The sequence below is a fragment of the Anguilla anguilla genome, chromosome 7, assembly GCF_013347855.1.
Source record: "Anguilla anguilla isolate fAngAng1 chromosome 7, fAngAng1.pri, whole genome shotgun sequence".
In the NCBI taxonomy this organism is placed as follows: Eukaryota; Metazoa; Chordata; class Actinopteri; order Anguilliformes; family Anguillidae; genus Anguilla; species Anguilla anguilla.
In genome coordinates, this window is record NC_049207.1 from 44987620 (window position 1) to 45015495 (window position 27876).

General features: G+C 44.9%; 1 protein-coding gene across 7 annotated transcripts in view; it reads left to right on the forward strand.

The window, feature by feature from the left end:
• Positions 1–27876, forward strand: part of rapgef2 (Rap guanine nucleotide exchange factor (GEF) 2) — a 91837-nt gene that overhangs the window by 17288 nt on the left and 46673 nt on the right. For all 7 annotated transcript variants that reach the window (XM_035426280.1, XM_035426276.1, XM_035426278.1 and 4 more), the window contains exons 2-5: positions 7081–7151; positions 9532–9588; positions 16902–16985; positions 26319–26394. In XM_035426280.1, coding sequence (XP_035282171.1) covers positions 7081–7151; positions 9532–9588; positions 16902–16985; positions 26319–26394 — 288 coding nt within the window. The remainder of the gene's footprint in view (positions 1–7080; positions 7152–9531; positions 9589–16901; positions 16986–26318; positions 26395–27876) is intronic.

The following is a 27876-nucleotide window of genomic DNA, read 5'->3' on the forward strand; positions in this document are numbered from 1 at the left end:
TGATTATTTATGACTTGCACAAAGACCAAGTGTCAAAAGAAGACCAAATATGTATGCCAATCAAATGTAAGATCACCAAGATATGAACTGTATTTTTCAATGTTTTATTACGGAAGTCATTCCAATATATCTTAGCATGTGTCACGCAGGTATAAATCAACATGTTATATACCTGGTTGTCATATAAAGCAAAAGATGCTCATCGAATAGTACTGTAAGTGTAGGCTGCTGATTGGTAAAACCTTAATGAATTTCCAACAAGTTTGTGTGCCTGTTGGAGCCTCTGACGCACACAGCAGCTTAATCCATTAACTCCATTTCAAAGCAAACATTGATTTTTAATAGGATGCCTTCAAAAAATGCAGTGCTTTACTCTATGCCTGGTAAGTCTGCTCGTGCTGTGATGCTATTCACGCCGAGCTTCCCCTGCATTTCATGTGTAAAGGCTCTTCCTTTTGCGTCTGACTGGGCACTGGGTAAAAAATTACCAGGGTAAAAATGACCTGTCTGCAGGTAGCTGAGCATTGCGTCTGCGTGCGTACCCGCATAGCCGTTTACACGCGCTCTTATATGGAAGCAAACAGGCTCGCATGCCCTTTCTGTGAGAAATCTTGAATCTCGTGTAGTTCATCGTCACGCACTGTGGAAGTTTGCGAACATTATGTGCTCTGGCTAAGCCGAGCTGTTTTCTTTGCGATGACGTGGGGTCGATCACATGGCGGTACTTCTATGTGCCACAGAACTTGCTGCGTCGCCGCAAGCTTAACCCGCTCCCGTTGCCCGCACATTCACCGAAGTGTGACGGGCAGCCTTTCGTAACTGTCTCAATCGGTTTACGTTCCACCTTGCACTCGCCGGCATCATCGCCTCGCAGCCCCGTCACCTGCGTTTACAGACCGCGGTGAGTCACGTCACGGCACAGATGGAGAGCGGCGCAACTCGGTGGTCTGTTCGCATCTGCCACAGAGATGTTATCACTGCAGCATCATCTGGGACCCGGCCGATGGCCGTATGTGACGTGAAGCGGCGCCCTTAGCGCTTTGCAGGAGCGCTAGTTTATGCAGGCAGAGTCCGCTTTCCGAGAGGGAAATTAATTAATTAAGCTTAACTTAAAAATACTGGAGGAAATGCACTCATCCATTTAGATTCAGTGTTGACCCCAGACCTACCTGCCGAGCCTGCTTTTAACTGAGAATGGGATAATTGTGGGACACTTATGACGTACAGTAAACCATCCAACGGTGCAAATAAAAAATAAAAAAAGGAATAGCATTGGAACAAAGGAGCAATTGTGCCTATATAGGTCATGTGCGGATTCCCACCCTGGAATGGAAAGTTTAGCTAGGCCTATTTGCGGTATTCAAAGCTTTCTCTGATCTAGAATGAAAAACAAACCCTGTGCCCCCTTTGCAGGGTAAGAACATAGTTTCTGATCCTGTTAATCCAATTTTAATGATCTTCCGGTTGATGTTAATAGGATACCGGGTCCAGTATTCTGTTCTGGAATGACAAGCTTGGCTAAAGCTGCAACACATCCACATAATTCAGTGTTAACGAAAATAAACACAAGACCATGGCTTAAACCATGGTTACTTAAGGTTAAGGAAAAAGATGTAGTGCATTTAGATTTAATGTGGTACACAGAAATCCAGAATGACCCTGAAACAGGTACAGGTCTGTCGTGGTGCAGTACTGTGTCTGTCCTGCTGTGGTATTGTCTGTACTGGTGTGCTACTCTCTATACTGGTGTGGTACTGTCTGTACTGGTGCAATACTGTATGTACTGGTGCAGTATTGTCTGAACCAGTGCAATACTATCTATACTGGTGTGGAACTGTCTCTATTGGAGCAATACTATCTGTACTGTTGTGGTTCTGTCTGTTCTGGCATAGTACTGTCTGTACTGGTGCAATACGGTCTGTAGCGGTCCAATACTGTCTGTACTGGTGTGGTACTGTCTACTGGTGCAGTACTGTGTTCCAGAGCTTTGCGGTTTGAGGGCAGTTGCTGTGTTTGCAGTGTCTCATCAGCTGAGCCAGGGGAGCTGACCCAGAGAGACAGCGTCGGTACGGGGACAGGGAATGAGCAATGGCCGCCGAACCACCTCAGCGTACAGGCAGCGCTCCAAGGCAACCTTAGCACGGCAACCTTGGACACTCTCATCAAAGGCACACTCATTCCTGTCATGCTCAAAGTTAGGTGTGTGTGGGGATTGCACTTGTGTATATATACAGCAATTATAAAAGCAATTTCACCACCTAGAGACTTCAAAAGGCATTCTCGTGCCCTTTGACACGCTCATTCTACACGCTGTTCAGTGCACACTACTATAAGCTTGCAGCCGGTCCTCCTGTGGCTGCTATTGTCACAGATCGCAAATACATCATGCGCGCACGGTCAATGGGCCGTGTTTATAGACTCACGCATCAGCTGCTCAGAAAAGAACAGAAGTAAGGGGCAGGAGCCAACGCTGTCTTTTTTTCCCAAGTGTCTCTTGGCCACCGAACGTAAAAAAAGAACCGAGCTGGAAAGGGGCAGAACGGGCTGCGGCTACCAGGCCGAAGGCTCTCTCGTACCGTCTATCGCCCGGTCCCCGCAGGAGAGCGCCGCAGGAATTCACCTGCCCGGTTTAGAGCTAGAAGGCTTCCGCTCAACGAGGCTTTTGTTCCAGCTCGTCTTTGAACGGCGGCCAGGTGCGCGAAACGGCCAGGGCTCCTCGAAAATCCCCCCCGACCGTTTCGCGGGTGCGGGATTGCTCTCGGTGAGGAAAGTGTAGCCGTAGTTCGCGGCCTCCGACCGAGCTACGTTTTCAGACGCGCCGGCGACGCCCGCGCAGCGCTCGGCGGTACTCCGACGTTACGGATGTTTCCCTATGAAACTGGTGACGCGTGACGTTAGACATCTGCCTCTCGGCTGCAGGGCTCCAATTTTATCATTTCGGTTCCGTTGGTTCTAATAATGCGCGCTTTTAATAGCGCGTGCATGCGAAAGCGGGGGGGGGGGGTGGGGGGCGACTTGTCATATTTTCTCCTTCGCATGTGCGGCGGGTAGGCTAGAGCCACCTGTGACCGTCGCCCTGGGCTGTTGCTCTGGCCTGTCCCGTTAATGCAGTCGCTGTGATTTAACACCGTTCGGATGGTGAATTGAATGAGCTTCGGATATCCAGGTACGCACAGTGCGCGCACCGCGGAAGCAGGTCAGACGAATCGTCGGTCGCGCAGTTCAGCGGGGGGCTAATGTAGTGTGAGGTAAAGATAAGCACCTGGCAGCCAGCGCTCCGCATGACACAGCTGCAGCTCTTACAATCTCCAGTCACAACCGCACAGCGGGCAAGTGTAATGCTCTCTGGAGGGGAAGAAGGAGTGGAGCGGTGTTTAATTTACCGCTCTTTTAACGCGAATCTGGTTACGATTCTCTGGTTAACAGGTAATATTTCAGACTGCTCGCTCTCCCCAAAGTGACATGGGGCGTCCATACCAATCACTTCGCGGTGCATCGACAATGTTTTCGCAGTGGTCACAAGATGGTGGTTACCAGCACTGCTGGTACTCTGCTAGTTCCACTCTTTTGCTATAGGGGATCCAATAGGGTGTACTTTCTTTACCATGTTAAAATGAAGCTTCTGATTTAACATTTTCCCTGCTTTCTCTTAGAAAACACATTTGACTCCCCGTTTCAGTCATTTGTGTCTTATGTGAGTGTGATGACACGATAATGTGGCCAGTGCGTTCATTTGTTTGTTTGTTTTCTGATTCATTTGTTTTTTTTTTGTGAATTGCCTGTTTGCAGATAACAAATTAGGCATTGTTGTAAATGCAGCCATTGTTTTCCCTTGGTTTGTGCTGGCATCCTGTTGACTGGACGTCCAGTGTAATCAGAACGAGGCACAGTCCCACAGAAGAGGAAAGGCTGGTGTTGCAGGAGGTGTGAGATAAAAAAAAATGAGGTTCCTCACATTCTTTCCATGCTCAGCGTCTGTAAAGATTGCATAATCACCCAAAAAAGGAATATTTGCGGTTTATGTAACGTTTGGCCCAGTTATGGCTGTGGTTCAAACAGTGGCTGCAAAAACCTACTTTTTCCATTCCGTTGGAAATGGGAAAAAGGAGACCAGCCTGACACCTAGTGGTTAGTCGTTGTAACAGACATTTCTGTATTTCGGCTACATCGGGATCTGCAGACAAGGAACCATAAAAACCACAATTTTATGATTAATGTGACTTTCTGAGGATGGAAGGCTGGTTCACACCTGTACAGCACACACTGTTTCGTTACGCAGACCCTGGTAATACTCAGGAACTCTTCTTTTTAGATTTGTCATGACATGAAATTGGCACTGGCTTTTCTGTCAGAGAAATTGCCACTACGCTTCTAAACAGCACAGTGTATGCTTTCATTATTGAAAGTCTAGCTAGTCATTTTTCCCCTTTCTTTTTCTCCTCTAGAAAATGTTGTTTTGGAATCCTCACTAGTGTAGGAGTTAAGGATATCCTGTCCCATTGCATTTCTCCTGTGATGCCAACCATGGTTGCTTCTGTAGGGTTTTGCCATTATTCCTCTGTTATATGCCCGTCCGCTATAAACTAAAATCTTACAGCTGTCTTATAGTTTTTGTCAAAGACTGGGAATACTCTGTGCCAGCACCAGGGGGCAGCATGGACCAATCAGTTGTCTAAAGTCACATGGCAGACATCAGTACAGACCAGCTGCAGGCATCAACATACAGGCATCAACTGAGACACGGATGTTCGAGCTAATGAGGTGATCAAAACCAGAACACTGAGTACTACAGTTTGCTCAACAGATCTACCCTTTTTATTAATACTGAATCTAGAGGCACTATCGGTGTTCATGAGATCAGTGGTGATGCTGCTGCTGATCACACAGCACAGTGAGGATAGCACAGTATGTGCTGTTCCTAAAAGCTGCTCTATTCTGTCGCTCATGTTACAGTGGTTGCGCCAGCTCATGGAATTCTGCGTCTTTGGAATGTTGGACATTTCAAAATCTGCGTTTTACACTAATTCACTTGTGTTCTGATAAAATTCTATTTTTTCTATATACTGTATGGCAACTCAGTAACACAAATGCATGTCATTCATAATTTCATTATGACACTTGCAACAGAAGGGGGATGAAATAAGATATAAATATGTTTTGGCTTTTTGATCAAAACCATTTTTTTTTCATGGTAAGGGTTTACTATTTGAATTTTGCAATGCTACCAGTGGCTGTGTGAATATTATGATGAAAAAAAAAAAACTATACAAATGCCCAGGCACCAAAATATTATTGGCTCTAAGAAACCAAGTAATTATTTTGTTGTGGTTCAAGTCTGGGTCATCGCCCATTTTAATCTTAAAAACTGACCTCAGAATATCTGCGGTAATAGAATAAAGTTTTTTTTTCTTTTTTTTTTCTGCATTTTGGCTTTTTAAAATCAGCATAAAAAATGCAGAACCCTGTGTTAACATTGCCACGATGCTCTTGAGGGAGACCTCTGTATAAGATCGATAATAACTTTGCCTGGCTGCATGCTTAAATGATTAAGACAGTAATGCATGCATCACACAGTATAATGTTGCCAATGAGCTGATGAGTTTGCTTCAGTATCCCTAGAATGTGTCTGCAGGTCATGTGTGATTGCGGTGCACATCCAGGTACTTACCCTTAGCTGACACAGCGCACCTCCATCTCAGTGTGGCCAATGTTACACTCTCTATGTGCATTTTCTTTCTTTATATCATGCAAATTTAAGTGAGTAGAATGGTGTATTATGTACGTAAGTGCATAGACCAGAATCAAAACCTCCATCTAGAAGGGAAACTTTATAAAATAATGAAAGCAAGCTTTATTTATAAAGCACTTTTCATACATGAGAATGCCATTCAAAGTCCTGTACAATATAACACTAAAGAAAACAATAATAAAACGCCGTGTTAATAGTAAATGAATAAAATAGAAAAGCAAATAGAAATAATAAAAATATTAAAAATAGAATGAAAGAAGGCGTTCAGCTCTGTTGTTCATTCTTGTGTTAATGACGGTCACAGTGGGTTGATAATTTGTCTTCCTGTTCGTTCTGCCTCTTAGCCGTTGTGATATAAAATGTTGATATTTGTGCGCGTGCCATAATGCGGTGCAGTGTTCTGTGGGGAGTCGATGCGTAGGCTGTGGTGCGGCAGAATGCGGCTATGTGGAGAATGCTGTGTTCGGGTTCGAGCCGGGCCGCGTGCGGCGCTGTTCGGCGGAGGTAGAGAGGGGCTGAGGTGCCGCTCTGTGCGAGAACAGAACCGCTCTTATTCCCGGCATGTGGGCAGCCGGGTCACATGACCCTGCCGCCGCTGCAAAGCGCACAAACGCGCCCGCGCACACGAACGCGCATGAACACGCACGCGCATCATACGCATGCACACAAACGCATATGCTCACACATACATGAATATGCACTCTTACTCACCCACACGCATGTGCACACACATACACACACACACACACACACACACACACACACACATAGGCTCACACACATACACACACACACAAGTGCACAAAAAGGCACGTGCTCATAAACGCATATGTACATAAATGCATGTAACACACAGACAAATAAGCACTCATGCTCACACACAAACGCATACACACACAAACACACACACACCCTTGTGCTCATACCTACACCACGGCACATGCGCTCGCACACACACATGCACACACACACTCACACAACAGCACAGAAACTTGGGTACACACACACACACACACACACACACACACACACACAATAGCCCCTCAGCTTTTTTCACTTTCTTCCTGTGTTTGTTCAGAATAAATACAAGTGGAATGCATGAAATTGCTCAAGTCTTTGTTTCTCTGCTTGTACAGCTTAGGTGGTGCATATTCATTCAGCGCATAAACTAGTTTGTCACTTTGGTGCATATTCTCAAAGTGTCAGTCTTAGTGTGTATAGTTAACAGAACAGAATTATATTACATTGTAGAAGTGACATATCCCACTGCTTCTGCAAATTTGAAAGGTTTAGCCCCTTGCCTCATGCTGAAAATGGATTTGTCGTTACAGGATCTGGAAATCGTGTACTCCTATCTCCATGGAATGGAGGCCCTGTCCAATCTAAGAGAGCACCAGCTAAGGTAAGATCCAGTCTGGGGGTTCATTACATTACATTACATTACAGGCATTTAGCAGGCTCTCTTATCCAGAGTGACTACCCAGGAATCAAACCTGTGACCTTTCAGTTATAAGACCAGGTCTCTACCCATTATACTACACTGCCGCCCAGTACTCTTCACTTACTCTTCTATGGCAGTAGGGCTCAGCATTAAATAACGTTCAAAAGCAGACACAAATATAATCACAGCTGTAATAATATTATCACATAATCTAAACATGCGAATTGGGACTTAATGGTTAGCTTCTTACCGTGGCTCTCACTCTGAATGATATTACCCGAGGGACATCTTGAACATTCTTTGGGGTGTCGACTGCATTGCATACATAACATGAGACAAATTAGTCGATCTGTAGTGTACAACACGCAGGCCATACCCTTCTGTAAGAGAAGGCATTGCCGTAGTCATAATCTTCTTTCAGTTTAGCATGAATTGCGTCTGTGCTAGGAATCTGATTCGTATTATCTTCTTCATTAAGCATTGTTCACAGTTCCATAAAGAATCTATTTCATAAGTTATAAAGTGAAGGCTCAGCTGAAAATGAACCACAAATGCAAACCGCTTTCCATACTGAACTAGACAGAGAACTCAATTCAGACTTGTCATTTTGCGATTTGCATTTCACTTTCCCAGGAAAATTAATTAACACTTTTTTTTTTGTTAAGCTCCATGACTGCCAAACTCAATGTTGTATTAAGCAGAAGAAAAAAAATGATTATGTATGCAAGTTAAAATTAATGGCAGGCAGTAAAATGGCTAATGGATAATACCATGCACATCCAGGCTTCTCATTGGCTGCTGGCCAAATGCAGAACTATATATACCAGAAGAAATCAAGTCTACATTTCACACATTAAAACAGGTGTACTGAATACCTGTCTGCAGGACTCTGCAATTGTGAAGTAGGCTAAACATTCTAAATTTTTTCCCCAAATGAAGCAAGCCTATTGCTGACCATTTAAGTTCATTAACGCTAAATTGATATTGAGCAACACCATTGTTATGCAATGGGTGGGGGTGGGGGGGGGGGATCTCTCTGGGGGGCTGCACATTGACCCTCTGCTTCACCAGCCGTCCCTAAGGTAGTCACATGACCAGCCCGGGCTTTGCAAACTGTTTATCCTGGAGTGAGTTCCCAGCATGCCGCATGCTTACACATGTGGATTAAGAGTTCAGGAACGCATGGGATCACATGACCTCAAAGGTCCGGAACATTCCTGAGCCTGACCTTTCGGAGGCCCCTCTGATCACTTGGCTCTACTGCGAGGTGTGCGGGAATGGACTCATATAGCACACACGCATACGTGCGCGCACACACACACACAACCTGAGTTAAGCTAGCAGAGTATTATAAAGGGTTTCATTTCATCCCGTACAGTGTGTATTTTTAGTGGTGATCTATAGTGTTGAACTTTCGTCTGTTCTCTTGTTTTGCATTAGTGAGCAATGAAACATATTAAGCCCTTTGCCCCTATTGCACCCCTCAACTGCATGTGGAATGAAGTGATTACAGGAGGGAGGGGCCTGGTAGGGGAGGACAGGAATGTGGATGTGATTGGACATGTTGACTTTTTGACCAGAAAGTCCAGTATTAATTTCAAGACCCATTCTGATATTCCTGTAGCATGATAGCAAACAGGAAACAAATGGTAGTTTATGAGATAACAGTCTTTTAAAATAGTTTTGTAAAGTAGGACTGGAATCTATGTTGGCCTATGCAGATCTTAGGCTTGGAATGTTGCATTCAGGCCTGTGGTAGTCATCTACAGAACCTGAGCTTGAAGGGAAAGCTACACAAGACCCTATTAATTCACTCATTCACATACGGTGGCATTCACTCATTCACATGCGACAGCATTCACTCATTCACATACGACAGCATTCACTCATTCACATACGACAGGATTCATTCATTCACATATGACTGCATTCATTCACTCATTCACATATAACAGCATTCACTCATCCGGCAGCATTCACTAGTTCACATACGACAGCATTCACTCACTTCACATATGACAGCATTCACTCTCACATCCGACAGCATTCACTCATTCACATATGACAGGATTCACTCATTCACATACGACAGGATTCATTCATTCACATATGACTGCATTCATTCACTCATTCACATATAACAGCATTCACTCATTCACATATAACAGCATTCACTCATCCGGCAGCATTCACTAGTTCACATATGACAGCATTCGCTCACACACGACAGCATTCACTCATTCACTTAGAACAGTGTTCACTCATTCACACAGACTCATTAATTGTGCCTCAGTGGGGATGAGTGCTCTTCAGCGTTGTTTCTGTGCCGTTGTCTTCGCAGGTTGATGTGTGAAACCGTGCGTTATGAGAGACACGAGGCCAACGAGGTGCTGTACTAGTAAGTCCCTTCTCTGTCTACCGCTTCATTACAGGAGGACTCCAGAGTGGAGAAAGTAATCTATTCTGTGTGTTGTTTCTCATCTTGAAACCAGCTGAAGTCATTATTCCTGTCTCCTTTCATGAATTGAACCGAGCCCGTAGTCTTATTATTTATTCAGCTACTTTGCTTGCTTGGTTTGATGCCTTCATCTAATATCCCTTATCTAGCAACTAACATGGCTTACTTTTACTTTTTTCCCCCAACATACCTTCTATTTATAGAACACTATATTTTTCTGAAGCAAGTCAGGTTGTGCCATGCTCAAAGATAAAGCAGCTGTGTCTCAGATGTGATTTAGATCTGAAACCTTGAGTGACAGGCCGGGCTCCTTAATTAACCATGAAGCCCCACAAACTGCCACATCCGCAAAGCAGCCCCTTTCACCCAGAGACAAAGCCCGCATAGAACTCGCACAGAGCCGATCCTTACAGTAACGCGACGGGCTGTGAGCTGGCCAACGCCCTGAGGAGATCCATCCATATCATTTATAGATCAGAGCACTGAGGCAGCATCTCTGAATTTGGATGATGTCATCAAAGTCCGCTTGGCTCTGGAATGCTACATTAGATGTGAGGCCTTGTGGCTGATAAGAATAATACAAAACCATCCAGTGGAAATTAATATTGTGAGGCCTATTATTTATTCGTTTTTTAAATAAAAGAAAAAATTACAAACTAATCGTTACGGCAAAAACAATGCATTCTTCGCCTGTTCTATGCAGGTATGCACCGGTTGAGGATATGCCATCCCGATTTATTATGTTTATTGAATTATGTTTATTAAGTACGATCCTGTCTGATTTTCTCACAACAGAAAATTACAACTGGGCCATCAGGAAGATATGTGTTTGCAACAGCTTCATAAATTTAGATTTTGTTATCCTAAACTCCCTGGTATGTTTGATGAGTCACTGATGGTTAATCAGTTCAGCAGAAGTTAATGAAGAGAGGAAGAGCAGACCAAAACACGTGGCATCATGTAACACAAAGCTCCCATTCACAGACACTTGATCGGTTATATAAAAATGATTCATAATTTCATAATGGCACTTCATTTCTATTAGTGAGCTCTGTGGACTCTGTGGAATGTGTGTGCATACCAACAAAATCCTGTGTACTAATATTTCCCTCAGAGAACTACATTATGTCCACTTTCAAGGAGTTGTGTATACATGCAGGTTTCAAAATGAATATTCGCATCACATTTTACTGATCTGATCTTGTGGAATAGAAAGTCTCTGCTAAGTCCAGTTTGATTTGTGGACCCCACTAGTCTCTCTCATCTGAATCCCTGCCCACATGTGTGTAGAAAGCGGCGATTATAATTATTCAAGTTATATCGAGTTTAGATAACTGGATTAATTGGACATTATGAAGCAGTTTGGGATTGTATGTGGCACACTGCTGTGTTCTTATGTGAGGTACAGCACATGGCAAATATCCTACACATTCCAAGAAAACCGATCTTTTTAGTGCAGAGCTTTTTAATACGTAAGAGTTTTACAAGTGAACCTGACTGTTAGATATTTTATTGACTTTCCCTTTGTCCATGGAGTGACTATCTCAACATGTCCTTGAGATGAATTGCCGTTTTCCATTGTAAGCGTTTGATCACCTTGTCGGCACAGGCGGCTATTGTTCGTTCTGTGACATCCCGCTATGGGCCAGACGGGCCCGCCAGACCCCCCCCACCCCCCACCCCACACCCCCCCCCACCCCAAACCACTGCTGTGGCGGGACACGCCTCTCACCCAGACGGACGGTCACATCAATGTCATGCTACGCTTTTACACAAAAAAGCCACGCGGATCTACGGTGGCCATGAAAACGCTGTAAAATGTGCAGAAATGAAGACTGACACTATTTAATTTAGGTTTTAATCTAGAGCAAAAGCTGCCAAGATTCAGTGTTTTTCTGGGTGGGGGGTAGAGTCTGCAGAATGTGGCACACCCCAGTCAGGAAAAGAATAAGGTGTGTTAAGTCACCCAGGTTAATGCTACATTAACATAGTACCAAGTGAAAAGAATAAATGTGATAATGCAATGAACCTGATAAACATGAGGGTTTGCATACATATTTCTCCTCTTTTTTCCCCTCTCTTTTTTCAGTAACTTGGCTTGGGCTTAGTGCAGCCAACCAAGGCATTCCTGGGCTTTGTTTTTAAAGCCTTATGGCTACTTTAGATATTGACAACTGGCCCTGTGATTGTGTAGCTATTCCTATATTATCTCTTGTAGAAAAACAAAAAAACAAAAACAGATGCACAGTAGCTACCAAAATTAATTTGACACGTAAATAAAACAATTTCATAAATATAAACACGGATGTTACATTAAAGGAGCTCATATCTGTTAATGATGTGCCTTCATATAAAGAGCAGCTCAGTTTATATTCAAACAACAAAAACATGTTTTTAAGACTGAGCTAATGATGACTGCGTAGTAAAAATTTCAGATGATTAATGAGTTGCCTAAAATGAACTTACCAAGGGAAGAGAGCATAATTAACACAAATGTTTTTTTGTGTGTGGGGTGGGGGGTGGGGTGGGGGGGGGGCTCAAATGAACCCCTTGGAGGCCTGTAGAAGACTCCTGCTTGTTTCTTCAGTATTTCTGTGCCTTTGTGTAAAGAAAATATAATGAGCTCTGTAGTGCCTAAGACTTGGGTCCACGCTGGGCAAACAAACTTTCCCCGGTACCACGTTGTTGAGAGAGATTAAACAAAAGGAATGCAGATTAGCGGGCGCTTTGCCTGAATGCGTGCTAAGCAATTCGCTCTCTCCCCCAGGGTCTCCCTCCCCAGTTTAAAGAGGTGTCTTATTAGATGTGGCAGTGCAGCCCCGGTTCTCCCCACCCCTCCCGTACCGACGCTTCAGCTCTGATTGGCTTTTTTTTCGGGAGGAGGCCCGGAAACCCCGCTGCTAGCTCCAGGGCAAAATGGCGGCAGCAGCGCTAGCGTTTTCTCGCTCCCGCCCTCTCTCTCCGCACTGAATAAGGCATGGGGGGCGGGGGGTGGGGGGGTGGGGGGTTGAGGCGGGGGGAGTTCAGCACAGAGAGCCCCTCAGACACACAGACAGGGGGCACTTCTAGCAAGATTGCAAATGAGTTCCCTCGACCCCCCTTCCAGAAGGTTCTAAACCCACCGCCCCCCCCCTTTCCACCAACAGCGCTGTTTAAAGCCCTCGAAGACGCTGCTAGTTAGCGTGCGCGTCTTCCACACAAGCCCGCTCTGTTGGCGCGGCGCTCGGCTAGCGAGGGTCCCTGTCGCCGCGGTTCTGGGCGGTCGCACAAGCGCGCTCAGTTCGCTCCACACACGCCGGCATTCATGCCGCCGCACACAATCGCGGGCATTGAGCGCCGGCCCGGCGCTGGGCTAGCACACGCTCCGCGCGGTGCGCCGGTGTGTGTGCCATCTTTATTTGGACCCGCGGCGTCCGCGAAGGCGCCAGACTTACCTTTTTACACCCTGTCAACGCTTTCCCTCAACTGCAACATTTCTTATTCCACAAATGGACACTTAATCCAATGCCTTTATGTTTGCTCAGTTTGCGGTGGTGGTGACTGTTTGGTTCTCCACACAAACACCCTCTGTGCCAGGGCTATAAGAGAGGACCATTTAGGGCTTTACATACACTGCCCTGCATTCAGATTCTCTGCGTTCAGCTTTCTGTGTGTGTGTTAAACTCTCTGTGTTCAGGCCTCTATTTGTGTGTTCAGCTCCTCTTCATTGAGCTTTCTCTGTGTGTTCTGCTTCTCTGTGTTCAGGCATCCATCTGTGTGTTCAGCTCCCCTGTGTTGAGCTTTCTATGAGTGTTTAGCTCTTCTGTGTTCAGGCATCCATCTGTGTGTTCAGCTCCTCTGTGTTGAGCTTTCTGTGAGTGTTTAGCTCTTCTGTGTTCAGGCTTCTATCTGTGTGTTCAGCTCCTCTGAAAATCAGCTACATCTGCGTTCAGGTTGTTCTCTGTGATTCGCTACCTCTGTGTTTAGGTTTCTTTCTGTGTTCCGCCCAACCTGCATGGTGGAAGAGAGATTCTCAAACTAGCATTCTGTTATTTTTCCATTATTTATTTAATTTTCTCGTATCCTTCTCTTTAAGCTGCTTAAAGTATAAAGCTGTCATCTTGAATGTTGACTTGGAATAGTAAAGCACATTTCAAGCAGACTCTGCTGAATAATAATGAAGGAAGATTAACTTATCTGGCTCTACCTGCAAGTCACATGTCCCAGTTAGCACTGGTACTTCTACTTTAGGTGTATGTCTGTGTGTGTGTGTCTGTGGAGGTGTGGGGGTGTTTTTTAGCACCTCTCAATATGCCACGAAAGGACTCCTGGGTGAAGGTAAGCTTTCAGAACAGAAGCAAATAACGTGCGGCGCAGTTCTGCAGGTATTGTTCTAATGCATCGCACGGCGTCGTATGCGTCTGCGCCATTGAAGAGTGTGAAAGTTAAGCGTATTCCCACTGGTTTCTTCCTTTTGTATGTGTGATGAGCTCTCGACTGCATGGAACAGATCTGATTGGGGGATGGGGGGAATCTGGGGGCTCACTGACTGAAAGCAGGGATCAGACTCTAAGCCCGCCTCCTGAATGGAAAGGCAGATTCATTGCTGTGGGACGCTGGAGCTGAAAGATGTGGGACGGCGTGTCCTTTTACCCCCGGCCTCCGTGCGCTCTCTCCCCGCCGCTGCCACTGCGCGTTTGGCATTTACTGCATGAGCTCATGGGTGTTCGGTGTTACTGCAGCCTCCGTGGAATCCGATTTACACACAAACACATACACGCATGCACACACACACACACATGCACGAACAGCAAGCATGCATGCACACAGCCGAACTCACGGACACACACACACACACACACAACCAAGCGTGCATGCACGCATGAGCACACACGGACACGCGTGGATGCACACACACACAAACATACACACAGATACGCACATGCACATACACACACACACACACACAACGCACTGCTTTACAGTAGTCTCCATCCCTTCCAAGCCAGTATAGACAGATCCTGTGCTCAAGCTCGTCTCAGAATACGAGTGCTGATCTAGGATCAGTTTGTGTTTTTTGCTCATAATGGATACGAATAAGCTGTTGGGATGGGAAATCTGATCCTGGGCCAGCAGTGCCTCTCTGAGACACTTTATGAATACAGCTCCAGAACTTACCTCTGTGACATGGTCAGATCAGTGCTTGTATTCCAATGGGTGACAAAACAAGATGGATGCCTGATAGCTCATTTGGACTGGCGGTTTTATATTGCATTTTTCACTTGCTAGTTACATTTTTTTCAGACTGCCTCGGCTGATATGTCAAGACCATTTGCGTTCCACCTCTCTAACTGCAGTGTGTTGTTAATGGAAAAGGAAATTCCCTGTGACACTGGATTTAGATGTTCTGTATTATTAAATTTATTCGACAAAGGCACCTGATCCACATAATCTAGGCCAAACACTGAAGGTATCTTTGCCCCGTATGATGTAATTCAGGAGTATTGGTTTTTAAATGGACCTTCCAAGGGTACCAACTAGCAATATCAACTCAAAAATGGTTTTAAATGGACTTCCATTAGTGTGATCTTGTCTAGTGCATGATAAGTCTTATGTTGTCATGATCTAATTGAAGTTAACAGCGTTACCAGCTGTTGGAAAGATGACCTCACCAGCGTCTCACGGATCTGATTCCAAAGTGGGGTTTAATCTACTGGGATGGGAACAGGCTCGGCTTTAATAATAGTCATTTGATCTTGGAAAAGGCCCAAAACCCAGTTGAAGTACCCAGCCTTCTCTTTAACGTAGTACTGGCTGGAAGGGCGAAAATGCGTGTATCAAGAAGGGGCTTTGTCACAATGTAATCAATAAAGCAGTTTGTTTCAAAAATAGTGTATATTTTTCAATACCAAGGGAAATATCTTGGGTGTCGGGTTTCAGACTGTGAAAGCAAACAGTAAGGCAGCAATAGGACCATGCTTGGTGTCTTTCCAAACAATACATTTTTTGATCAGTTATCAAAAACAGCTTGTTTGTGTGTTTTTTTTTTTCTTTTTTTTTTAAAGCTCAATAAAAATTTTGAGCTAAAAAAAGAACAGACAAAGAGCTTTTTTAGAAGCTAATTATAAATGCACCTGATGAGCAAAACGTGATGTGTCCTGTCAGCCCTTTTTAGTTTCGTACGTAGCAAAGTCCTAATGGAAACATTTATGAAATATGCATTTGTTCCTCGTTGCCGTGGATCCCCTCCCCTCCCCCCCTCTGCGGGCCGGCCGTCTCTAGCGGCGCTAAAAATCTCCCAGGGGGTGTTCACGCCGCCGCGTGCGCCTGATAAACATTTCAGAAGGTTTGTCTGAAAGCAGATGACCCAGTTCAGTCAGGCTGGACGGGCGCTCGCCGTTTTTTTCTGCTCCCTTTACCTATCGCGACGAGGCCGCGCGTTTAATATTTCACTCGCGCCACCTCCGGCGGAGACGGGGAGTGAGAAGTGTCGAGCAGAGGCGTCGCTCTTCCAGCGCCGAGCAGAGAGGGAGAGAATTGTTGGGAGTGCGGAGCTGTTCGTTAGCATCACTGTGAGGGAGACGGAGGGGGGAGGGGCTGTCGGTGAAGGATTCTGGGTAATCTGGCTCTCTGAGATAGGAGGTTGGCTAGTACACAGTGTATTCTTGCTGTATGTTACTCAAGCTCCCTTGTGGTGATGTGTGTGTGTGTGTGTATTGGTGGGGGTGGGGGTGGGGGGGCGACTGTTAATGCTGACTTGTGTGTAAATTCTCCCATTCATGTATCGTAAATCAGTCTTACCATTTCCACACAAGACATACAATGGATATATGGCACAAATACTGAAACCTTGAGATGAAAAAGGGCTTTCCAAGTAGCCTACATTTACAAGTATGAGCCACTGAATAAAACACACATAATTCATCACAAGGCTGTATTATGTGTGCATCAATTCAGAGCTGCTTTTAAGGTATTTTACTGCTGGTGAATTCTAGAAAGGTACAGTTGATGGCTAGATCATTCACTCACTTGACTGTGAAGTGCACAGTCCTTTGGTTGAATGTTATGAGTTATGACTTTCTATGGGTCTTTTTTTTCAGTCTTTTGTAGTCTTAATGTGTGAGAGTATGGTTTGGTCTCTGTGTGTATATGTCTGGTTGTGTTTGTGTGTGTGTGTGTGTGTGTTTCTGTGCATGTGTGTTTGTGCGTGCGTATGCATGTATACATGTGTGGTTATGGTTTTTTAATGCCTTTTCTCCTGTCTGTCTTCCCAGCCCTGATGACGTTGGGTCCTGCTGGTATATCCTCCTGTCTGGCTCAGTGTTCATCAAAGAGTCCATGTTTCTTCCCAGAAGCAGGTAGGTCCACAGCACTTGCTGACTTGAAGTCTGAAGCATTTTATCTGTTAACTGAAAGTAAGCAGAATCTGGCATTGGGCATTTCTCCAAAACAACACAAGGCATCAACGGTATTGATGAACATCCTGGTTCAATGGTACTGTACACAAACTGGCTCCCAAAACTTCCCAGAAATTTCTGCTGTCTCAGTCTCTGTGCTTTGATGTTGTCCTTCAGCATGCAGAAATCCATGCCCTCTAAGACTGTTTTCCCTTAAATGCCACCGACTCATTGCAGTTACATTCATCAAATCCTCACTTGGCCTGACAAATCCAAGTTTACTGTAGATTGTAGGTTGAAGCCATCCCTGTCACGCAGGGCAGATCTCTGTCTCTGTGGGTCTGTCTCTAATGTCTTAAATTACAGAATGGAGTAGGCTGGTGCCGCTCTGTGGTTTCACTTGAATGCAAGGAGCTTTGACAGTGTTTCTTATGCTCAGAGCATTCCATGCTATAAGTAGATATTCATGGGCGTTTTCACAGCTAGATTAGTCAGTGTTTGCTGTTTACCAGTTTATTTATGGCTGTGTATAGCCATAATTCAAATGAGAGTCAATCATTTTGTGATGTGATTTAATGTCTCTGGGCTGTACGATGTATTGAAAGATCAACACGAAAACTCTGGGTGTAATGTTTGTGCGATTTTGTGATTGTCCCCTGCCTAGTTGCTGAAGCTAAGTGGGGCTGTGTTTGGTTGGCATGGTATGTAGATGGAAGATTTAATAGACTTCCCAAGTTGTTTTTGCAAGTGTTGTTGAGTGGTCAGTAGGGGGCAGCGTTCCCTCTGCGCCAACCGTATAACCAATTCCCTGGGTCTGTGCTGGTGACGCTGCGCTGTCAGAGATAGCATCTTCCAACCACTCTCCTGAATCTCCTGCAATTCCCTGGCTCGTATTGTGAAGAGGTTCCCCCCTGGTCTCTGGCTCTTTAAATCTGAGCCGTTTGATCCTTCCCCCAGTTTAACAGTTTCACTCAAATCCCTGCCTCTCCATCTTAGCTGGTTCACGGCGAGCTCTTAGCTGCGAAATGTCTGCTGTGGCGGTGCCGCGCATTAACCGTTATAAGAGCAGCCCATTCATTCACAAGTGCATCCTTTCCATTATTTTCCTCGATGAACGCGCAGCTTTTGCCCTTCTGTCGTCCGCCTGCAAAAATAACCGGGGATTATGTAAATGGAGTGGTGAGGATACGTTATCCGGTCAATTAAACTCTGTGAATATGATAATGTTATGTACATGACTGATACGTGTTATACGAAAGCAGGTGTTCTATAGCCGTCCTGTATTAGATGCCAGGGCCTAATGAAAGGATACAAACCTGGATTGCGGTGATAAATAATGTAACGGTAGTCGAGGGTTCAGATTCAGTTACCTGCTGTCGATTACATTAGCATCTGCACATCATTATCATTAGGGAACTGATTTTAATCACTAAGCAAGACGTGAATCATTGTGCCCTTTCGTACGATGGTCTCAGTGTAAAAAAAAAAGATTTGTGTGCCGTCTCTCTGATTTGACCAACGTCTTCTTCTAGTAAATAAATATGCAGACATTTGAAACTGTTGACAATTGTTTGATTGATTATCCGTATTAATTTGGCAGAGACTGTTATGTGGAAAAATTGTTTGCATCGGTAAATATAGTTGCGAGGTGCAAAACACAAAGTACACAAACAGCCTATCCCCTAGTTTGGCTAGCTAACAACTAGAGTACATTAAATAGTTTGAGGCAACACAGAGCATTGGATTAAAGTGGATTAAAATTCAGTGCAAAGGGCAGTCAGCGCTCAATTCAAAGAACATTCCGTTATTCCCAATAACCAAAGCAAATTTGCTCAGCAATGCCTTACAGTTAATAATACTGTCAGGAATGCTGTCAAACCAATAGCTTATCAGTTTGCTCAAACGCACTGGTGAGGTATTTCAGTGTTGGTCCAAATGTACACATTTAACGCAAATTAGACTAGGGGGAATTCAGGTACAGTCTGAAAAGATACTTCAGGACTTGTCTGTAGAAACCAGTTGAAGCTGGCAGGTGATGACTGTTGTGTCCTTATCTTGATTGACAGGTCATGCGGTCATTAAAGGGTGAGCAAATGGAAAAGGGCTGTTGTTTTGGACACTGAGGGAAGGGGCAGCCAGCCGCAGAGGAACACTGACGTTTAGAGAGATGTCAGTCAGTTGTTCCATTCAACCTGTTGTACAGACGGTTCACGTCAGCACACTTGTTTTACATTGTCATCTGGTAATGACAGGTGGTGGGTTCAAGTCCCCCCCCCCCCCCCCCCTATTTCTGATCCAATAAATTGTGACACAGAAATAGTATAGTATTAGAACATATCACTGATAATTGTTTCTATCTGGTCAAGATCCAATCAAGAATGGGACACTGTTCATTACTACAAATCAACAGCAAAGCACCATGTGTTTAGCAGTGAAATCTGTCATCGCACTGATGTGGTGTCACCAGCGTATGTCATCGATGTCCGTTACATTAAAGTAAGTGTTCTTTCATGTAGTGAGACCCTCATTAAATTTGCTGTTGTGGGCTAGACGGGAACTTGGGGCAGCTTTTGAATGGTGGCCGAGAAATCGTTTCTGACACTTGGAACTTCGGAGACCGCAGTAAGAGTACGCGGAGCTCGCAAGTGTGGATTACTGCAGTCCCAAACAAGGTCAATGGCATCCCATGTTTCAGTACCACCGCTTGATAGCCTTCAGCTAATTGTAAACCAGCAAAAACCAAGGTTGCTTCGTGTGAGAAGGATGACCGGCTTTGTAATTTAAGTGTTCGGAACAGACAAGCCCCTTGTACTATTAAAATGCTTGCCGTAACACATGAAGCAAAATAACAGTTGTCTGCACAGAAATAGCACTGTGAAGTTTCCCTTGAAATGCAAATGTTTTCTTTTCCCCTTTCAGTCTTTTCCTGATAAATTATTTAGAATAGTTTCACATGGATCAAAAGCTTCAAAGGCCACTCGTAGGTATTCATGAAGAGGAGCATCCAGTTTAACGGCGGCATGAAAAATGTTTATAATACGTTCGAGTGAGCACATCGCAATTTCAAACGCAGCCCGCTTTTCCCTGCTAAGCACTTAGCGCAATTGTGTCAAGGTTTCGCGTTCATCCGAAGCCCCTTAATGAGCTTGATGTGCTTTGATGTCCGTTAAATGCGGGAGCTAGCTGTTGTCGTGCTTTCTCCGCTGATGAAAAATCAGTTTTTTAGTTTTTCATTAACTCTGGCTCTCAAGCGTCGAGTCTTCGCTGTAAACTAAACGCTGCTAAAGCTAGATGGACTGGCCTCTCGTTGGGGAAATTAGCATATTATTTCCAAGGCTGGCTTCCGTTCCATTTCGGGCAGTTCAGGAAGTGAATACAAATCGCGTTCATTGACTGGCTTGAAATAGAATTTTCCTAAACCCTCGGTTATTACCATTCAGTACCGACCTGTTCCGGCAACTTGCCTAGTTCTGACAGGACCCTCAATTGATTTCACACAGGCGAATTAACACAAAAAATAAAACTCTGTTGTAGGAGAAGTTGCTGCAGCAGCAGTATGATCTGTAGTGAGGGTCCTTCCCCTAACTATAGATCAGCTCAATCCCCCACACTTGCAATTGGGATCAGATCATATCTTAAGACCTGCAGAAGCTCGGCTCATAAAACTCCTCCAAGTGTTCAGATAAGGGGAATAACGGCCTAGTGTTCAGATAAAGGGAATTCCAGCCAAGTGTTCAGATAAAGGAAATTACAGCCAAGTGTCCAGATAAAGGAAATTACAGTCGAGTGTTCAGATAAAGGAAATGACATCTCAACAGTGACTGAGCCTCAACAAAAGGCAGTAGTTGTGATGGGGCCTGAATCCAGACCCTTCTGCATGCTGGTCAGAGACAACCCACCGTGTCACCATTATACAACCGTTACTGGTAAATCACCTTTACCTAATATAAAGTATAACCAAACTCTAGGTGCTGTGTAGGTATGGTGGGATGGCATACATGCATCCCAAAAAATAGTAAATTCTTGATTTGAGTACCTCTAGCTAGTAAAACATAGGAGATTATATGGGATTTCCAAAAATACACTGCTATTGTTTGCAATTGCTTTTGGAGGTGAGGGCACATTTACCTTTCCTTAAAAAAATGATCAGCAGATACTTTTACAAACAATATTTAACAAAGATCCAAGATTATAAATGGAAGATATTGGAAAACAGTAATTTCAGGGAAAGTTAATTCCACAGGCAAATATCACGTCAGTGGCCTTGACCAGGCTGGTTATTTATAGTAAACAGAGTAAATGCTTGGTACATTCATGCAAACATCCTTTCTGGGTTTTTCTGTTTCTCAGAAGCAACCACTCTATGGAGCTTTAGAGCAGCATTCTGAGTAGGACTGTGAGTGGAGTGGTGGCTGGCCTGCATTAGGGTCATGACACTAAGATATGGGTGCGCGCACACACACACACACACACACACACACAGACAGACATACACTCACACACACACATCTGTACGTGCACACACACACACACACACACACAGTGTGTACATACAGCAGACATATGCATGCGCACTCACGAACACGCGTAAACATGCACACACACACAGACCCCTCCCCCACACACAAACACACAGATGCACATACGCGCATGCACACACACTCACGCACACACATAGACCCACGCACACAGACAGAGACCCGCACACACACACACACAAACACAGACCCATACACACAAACGCACACACACACAGTGAGAGGTGCAGAGGTCAGCCATGCAGGAAATGAGCAGTCCACAGGAATGTTGGCTGCAGTCCTCAGCACGTAGGGCCACGGGGTGAGAGCACACACACAAACACTCACACACACGCCCAGCCCAGCCCTGCCCGGCCCAGCCCAGCCCAGCCCAGCCCAGCCCCTGTACCACAGAGCGGCGCAGAGGGTGTGAAGGGAGAGACGCACTCGCAGCGAGCAGAAAGGGTACGCCGTGGATCCGAGCGACGGGAAAGGAGAGACATGACCAGCGCGCACCTCGGCGCGTCAGCCGGATCACTCCAGAGCCAGCGCTGAGCCCGACTGGGAGCGTTTGAGTGACAGCAGCCGATTACGAATTTCTGCTACCGCCGCCACGAGAGTATCTATCCGCGGAACCGCCCGAGGGTACGTACTTACGCTTTCAGCTAAGAAGTCACCGCTTTTAAAGAGGGCATCTGGCACTAGCAATTTATTCCGAGTAGGGCTTAGCTTTCCGACAGTTGGCAAGAAGTTGAGGAGTGTTATTTCTGTCAAGTCTGTGTAGATCGGTACCAGCAAAACTTTATGTGGAATTGAAAAAAAATGCTTGCTTTTAGTATGCGGTTATGTGTGCACACAAAAAGTGGTCTTTGTATCGGAAAGCACGTGCCCAAAAAAGTGTAGCTTTATGCTTTTGCGATGGGTTTGCCGTTGACTGTCCTTTGAAATTCCGATTCTGAAAAGTGTTGTGATGCTTTCAAAGAGGGTGAAACCGTGGGGGAGCTTCGGCAAGTGATGTTACGGAGCGATAAGTGTTACGCCAAGAAGTATTCTGGGTGATGAAAAACGGTGAGTCACTGGCCAGGTCTTTTGGTACGGTGCCGGTTGCTAATAAAAGCGAAGGCGCTCGTGTTTGTGTTGCGAGCTCGCCCGCGTACTCTGGAACGACGTCAAACTTTCTGCTCTGGCGCACTTTAGCTATCGAGCCTGAGCACTCGAGCGGCATGGCATTTTCTTTATTGCCATGACAGCAATAAGTTCCTCCTGGTTTCTATTTATTGATTTATTTGCTTTGGCGTTAAAACTTTCTGGACACTCGAGCTTTCACGTGCGCGCGACAGGTTTAAGTCGCACTCTTTGAAGCTCTGCGGGTTGGCCCCTGACCTGTTGGTCTGGAGCTTTCTGTGTGGTTATAGGTTACTCTGACTCTACTGGACTGTGAGAGTGTATCATTTACAGGGCAGGTGTTTGCGGTCTTGAGAACGACCGGCGATGGGGCTGTGCTGTCAGTGAATGAGTTTAATTCTCACACGATGCGATTTGCATTCCCCCCCCCCCCCCGCAAACCACGCCGACCTCTCTTAATGACAATGCAGCTACATATTTGTTTTTGACTACGGTCCAAAGCCAGATTAATACTTTATTTTGAAAAAGAACCAAAACCAATCTTTATTAGTTGTTGTATTAAAACTTGAAGGAAGCGAGTCTCGCGTCCTTTGGCATTTGTCCGTTAGACGAGCGGACCCGTCTCGCTGTCCGTTCGGCGAGCAGCGGGCGACGGGGACGTTCGACGCGTTCCGCGCGCCAGCCCGTCTCCACGGCGCTTGGCAGCGGGCGCGGAGCGTGTGATGAATGAGTTTACATTCCTGGGCTGTGGAATGGTATTCCCGCCGCGGCTGTTGTGTAACAGGAATGCGGGGGGGGAGGGGGGAGGGGGGAGGATGGGCCCCCAGGGAGGGGGGTCCTCCACTTCAAAAACACCAGGGGTCCAGCGTCTTGGGAAAAATGCAAACGGGCGTGACGTCACGGCCAGCTCGGGGACCTGCCCCGGCTCCCTGGAGCAGGATGTTCGCCTCACAGATGTCCCTTGTAAAACAGACATGGAATGTTAATCAAGGGAAACAGTATCGCAGTGTACTGAACAAGTTGCCAGAGTGCCTTTTTGCGCATGCAGTGTACCAGCTACAGGGTGTTCGGCATTCAATCACGCGACGTAGCCTTCTGTGTCCTCCATCAAAGTTATCACGCGTCTCTCTTCACAGAAGACCAGCTCAGTCAAGGTCTCAGATTTCAGTCTGATGTCGTTTTTTTTTCCGATACGTAGATATTTCTCCAAACTGCCCTTCTTTAATGCTGAGGTTCATCTCGTCCTCTCTATCATGTGCTTTGACTTTGTGTTTGGAATTTTCCAGACGGGAGAGAACATTATTGATGTCTCCAATACGCTTTGGAAGCGAATGCTTTGGCTTTGATGCTCTTCATTTTATTGGCATGACATAGCCTCAGAAGTCTGGCTTTAAGCATCCTATCAGGTGTGGTGCCATGTGTGCGCAGTGGTGAAGTTCATAGCAGAAGGCTATGCTGGGTTCCCTGGCTAATTCCTCATTTGCCCCTCTCTGATAGTTGAAACGGATCATTAGCCGGGCTCTCAAACAGGTCTCAGAGGCATCTGTTCCCATTAACTACCATCCAGAATGAACTGTGTTTACATAATTCCCCCATCCCATGGCAAAAAAAGTAATAATAATTGTTATTATTGCCGGATGGTACAGTTGGATTCTAGTCAGAACGTCTCAAATAAAAATGAAAATATCAATGTGGACTTCCACTGGCCAATTAGTAGAAATGGTGGAATTAGGAGAACCCTCCCATTTTCCTGGGGCATTCAATATATTTTAACCCATAAAAGATGAATTGTCTCCCTTCAGCTATACTATGAGATGTGTTTTAGGGGCCTAGGCACCACTATAATGTGCTGCCTTGTTTAACTGGGCTGGTGATTCCAGCTGCCTGGCTGTCTGCTGGGGACGTTATCCTGCCAACATCGGTAATGTGGTCGTTGAGCACAGACAATAGCGATCAGCCATCCCAGCTTTAACCAGTGTCTCTGACAGGCTTGTTGTTACAGCTTTATAAACCGCAACCACAGCAAAATGGAGACTTTAGGACAGAATGGACTAACTAGCCCTTCCCCTGCCCTTTTCTGTTAGGCTATGTGTGTGCATATTTGAGTGACAATAATTCTGCCATTTGATAATTCTGACAATAATTCTGCCATGTCTGCTCTGATATATGTTTATTTCAGCAAATTGGAGCATACGCCATGTATTTTCCTACATACATCAAGATGAACCCATTGTTGAACTTATTTTGCTGTATTGGTTGTGAACATTGAGTGGATTAACAATGTTTTTTTCCCCCCCATAGTAAATTGTCATATGATAAACATTAGAAGAAATTGAAACTTGATGGAAATCTCATTTCAACACCAGTTTTCCTAAACATACAGTCGAAAGATGACCAACGATGTGCTGTAATCAAGCGTGATTTGGATCCTACTTTACCTGTAGTGTCTATATGGACATTGTGTAGAGATGTGTCATATCCTCACTTGATGACTCATGAAGAACTTTGGTCCTCTTGTCTGCAATGCTTTCTGGACGTTGTATGCTAATGCCTAACTTTCTCAGAGAAAATGTTGAACATATGAATTATTCTGTGAGGCTTTCTATATGGGTTGAATTCTAGCCAAGGAAACACGAGTGCGTTTGTGTACTACGTGCTCGTGATGTTCGGCCTGGATGCACAAGCTGGCTTCTCACAGGGTTTAGTCGATAAGCCCGTAGCTTTGTAACGCTACACCTGTTTCGATAGCCAGTGGGCTGTTCTCCTAATACCCTAGGCATTGTGATCTCGGGGGGCAATTTGGCAGACATGTTGAACACACCCAAGGCCATGCTATTGTGCTGGCTCTCTTTCTGTGATGCGACAGCTGTATGTTGGATTGTGTTAACTGAAAAGTATCATAAAAACATGGGCATACCCTCAATCTATATCAGCTTTCATTAACAATTTTGCATTTAACTTTAATTTAAAAACAAGTTTATGTTACGGTAGTATTTGAACTTGTACCTGGTTATAAGTAGTTTAAGCCAGTCTGCACCTGATAGTTCTCAAATCCGATTCTGAGGACTGTCTGTTGATGTCACTTCCCGTCGGAGTCGATGCAAAGCACCGCACTTCAGTTAATAGGGGTCTATTGTGCAGCTGATAATGGAACAGTTTTGTGTCTCGAGCACACACTGGAAATACTGAATTAGATACCCACTTCTGTAATGCGGGGTCAGGGTTCAACATATCTAAATGGCTTTATGTAAGCGCGCACGCTCATTGCATAGTGATCATTGCGTCTAATGGAATCTCGAAGAGCTTTACAGCCAGCAAGTCACGAATGATACTTATTCCCGACACGACACGGTCTGTACTGTTCTCTCATTTTGATGGGTTGGCCTGCCTTAAAATACTTGTGGGTCCTGAGGTCATGTAGAACTCTTTATTTTTATCTCTGGGGGGTGGGGGTGGGGGACGTTATGGTACAGCATGTTTTGGGGGGCCGTGAATGGCAGGAGGAACGAACGTTTCTCTTGGCCTTTCATCCACCCTCCAGTGTTTTTTTTTTTTTTTCCCACGGTTAGTCTTTAACGGCCTTCGTAATCGAGGTCCATTTCCTGTCCCGCTTTCTAAACTTTCCGTTCCCTCTCATTTGTCCTCTCCGCAGTTTTGGCAAGCGTTCAGCGGGCAGCCTGAGGCGTGGATGCGAGTGCATCGTGCTGGAGCCCTCCGAAATGATTGTGGTGAGTACCCGTACCGCGCTTGCGTCCTTATCTTGATGCTGTGGCTTGTCGTCGTGCCTCCTGGTTTGACTTTCCATAGCGTTCTGACCCAGCCTATGCTTACGGTACTGTGTGAACTGGAATCATGGCTGTGGATGAGTGTTACATAATGAGTATTGCACCTTATCTTATGTGTTTTGTAGTTGTTCCAATGACCTTCAGTATGCATTTAATGTACATCGCCCTCCCAAAAATCCCAAACGCATTGCGCGCACGCAATCCCGCCAAATTTGCTGTGCTTACCTGACGGTGACAAGTATTTGTAATTCTGCATGTGACCTAAAGTGGAATGCCTTTCTTTTGCTTTTTTTATTCTTCTCCCTTGTTGTGAGTTGTGTATTTTTTTCTGTTCCTTTGTGCGAGCTGTTTGTGAGAATGTTATCTCACACAGCTGGCTGAACAAGGGGACCCGGCAGTCTGTTTATCCAGTTAGACATTACATTGACCTGCGTTTGCTGAAATGATAGACACTCATGCATGCTTTTTAAATGTGTGAGTGTCACATTTAAAAGCCAGAAGTATGAACAGGGCAATTCCTGGCCAAAATGTTTTTAAAAATTGAGAGGATTTTTGTCTTGTAAGCTAAGAACATGACACTCCTCCCTCAGTAAGTGACATAATCCGGCTTTACCAACAGCCAAACCTTTCCAGTGGAGTGAATAAAGAAATTCTAATCCCTTTAGGAAAAAAAAATCAGATTTTTCTGTGGATGTCACTTTCCACTTATAGAGACACTAGGAGTCCCATGAACAGGCTTACTTTGTGTGTGTTCATCTGTGACTTAGCCAATGACAAATGGCCAAATTATTTCATAGTCCAGTCATTCTAGAGTGCAGTTAAACACCAATTTTAATTTGGTTGTTAAACGAATGCATTTTTCCATAACAAAACAATTTTTTTTTTACCTTTCTTAAGGATATTTCTAGATATCTATGCCTCGACTCTGATTCATTGGTGTCAGTCAGATACACCAACATACTTTTAACCGTGTTGTTAAATTTTGCACATGGGAAGATCCTACGTCACAGCAGACAGTATTCATATTTGTTCTGTGTGCATTGTTCACGCGTGGGCTCTTAACATGTAATGGATACAGTTACCAATGTCTGACTGTGGGGAACATGTTGCATAGAGAAGGGCGGTTAGTTAATCTGGTGACCATGGGTCTGTTGATTATTGACCAGGAGCTGTCAAAGATAACCCGTGAGCCTGCTGTTTACTTCAAACCATCAAAGATTTTGTCCAAAGGCTGAAGATGTTAAAGTTTTGGACCGCATTCACAATGCAGAGTAGACAACTGGGGCTCATTTGTTTTTTTTTTTTCTGCCAAGTTTTTTTTTTTATTATTGTTAATATTATATTTTGTTTATTTGGAAACCGCATTGACAGGATATGCTGTCATGGCCATGAAGTGATAAGGTGTTTGTCAAGGTCCACAGTGCA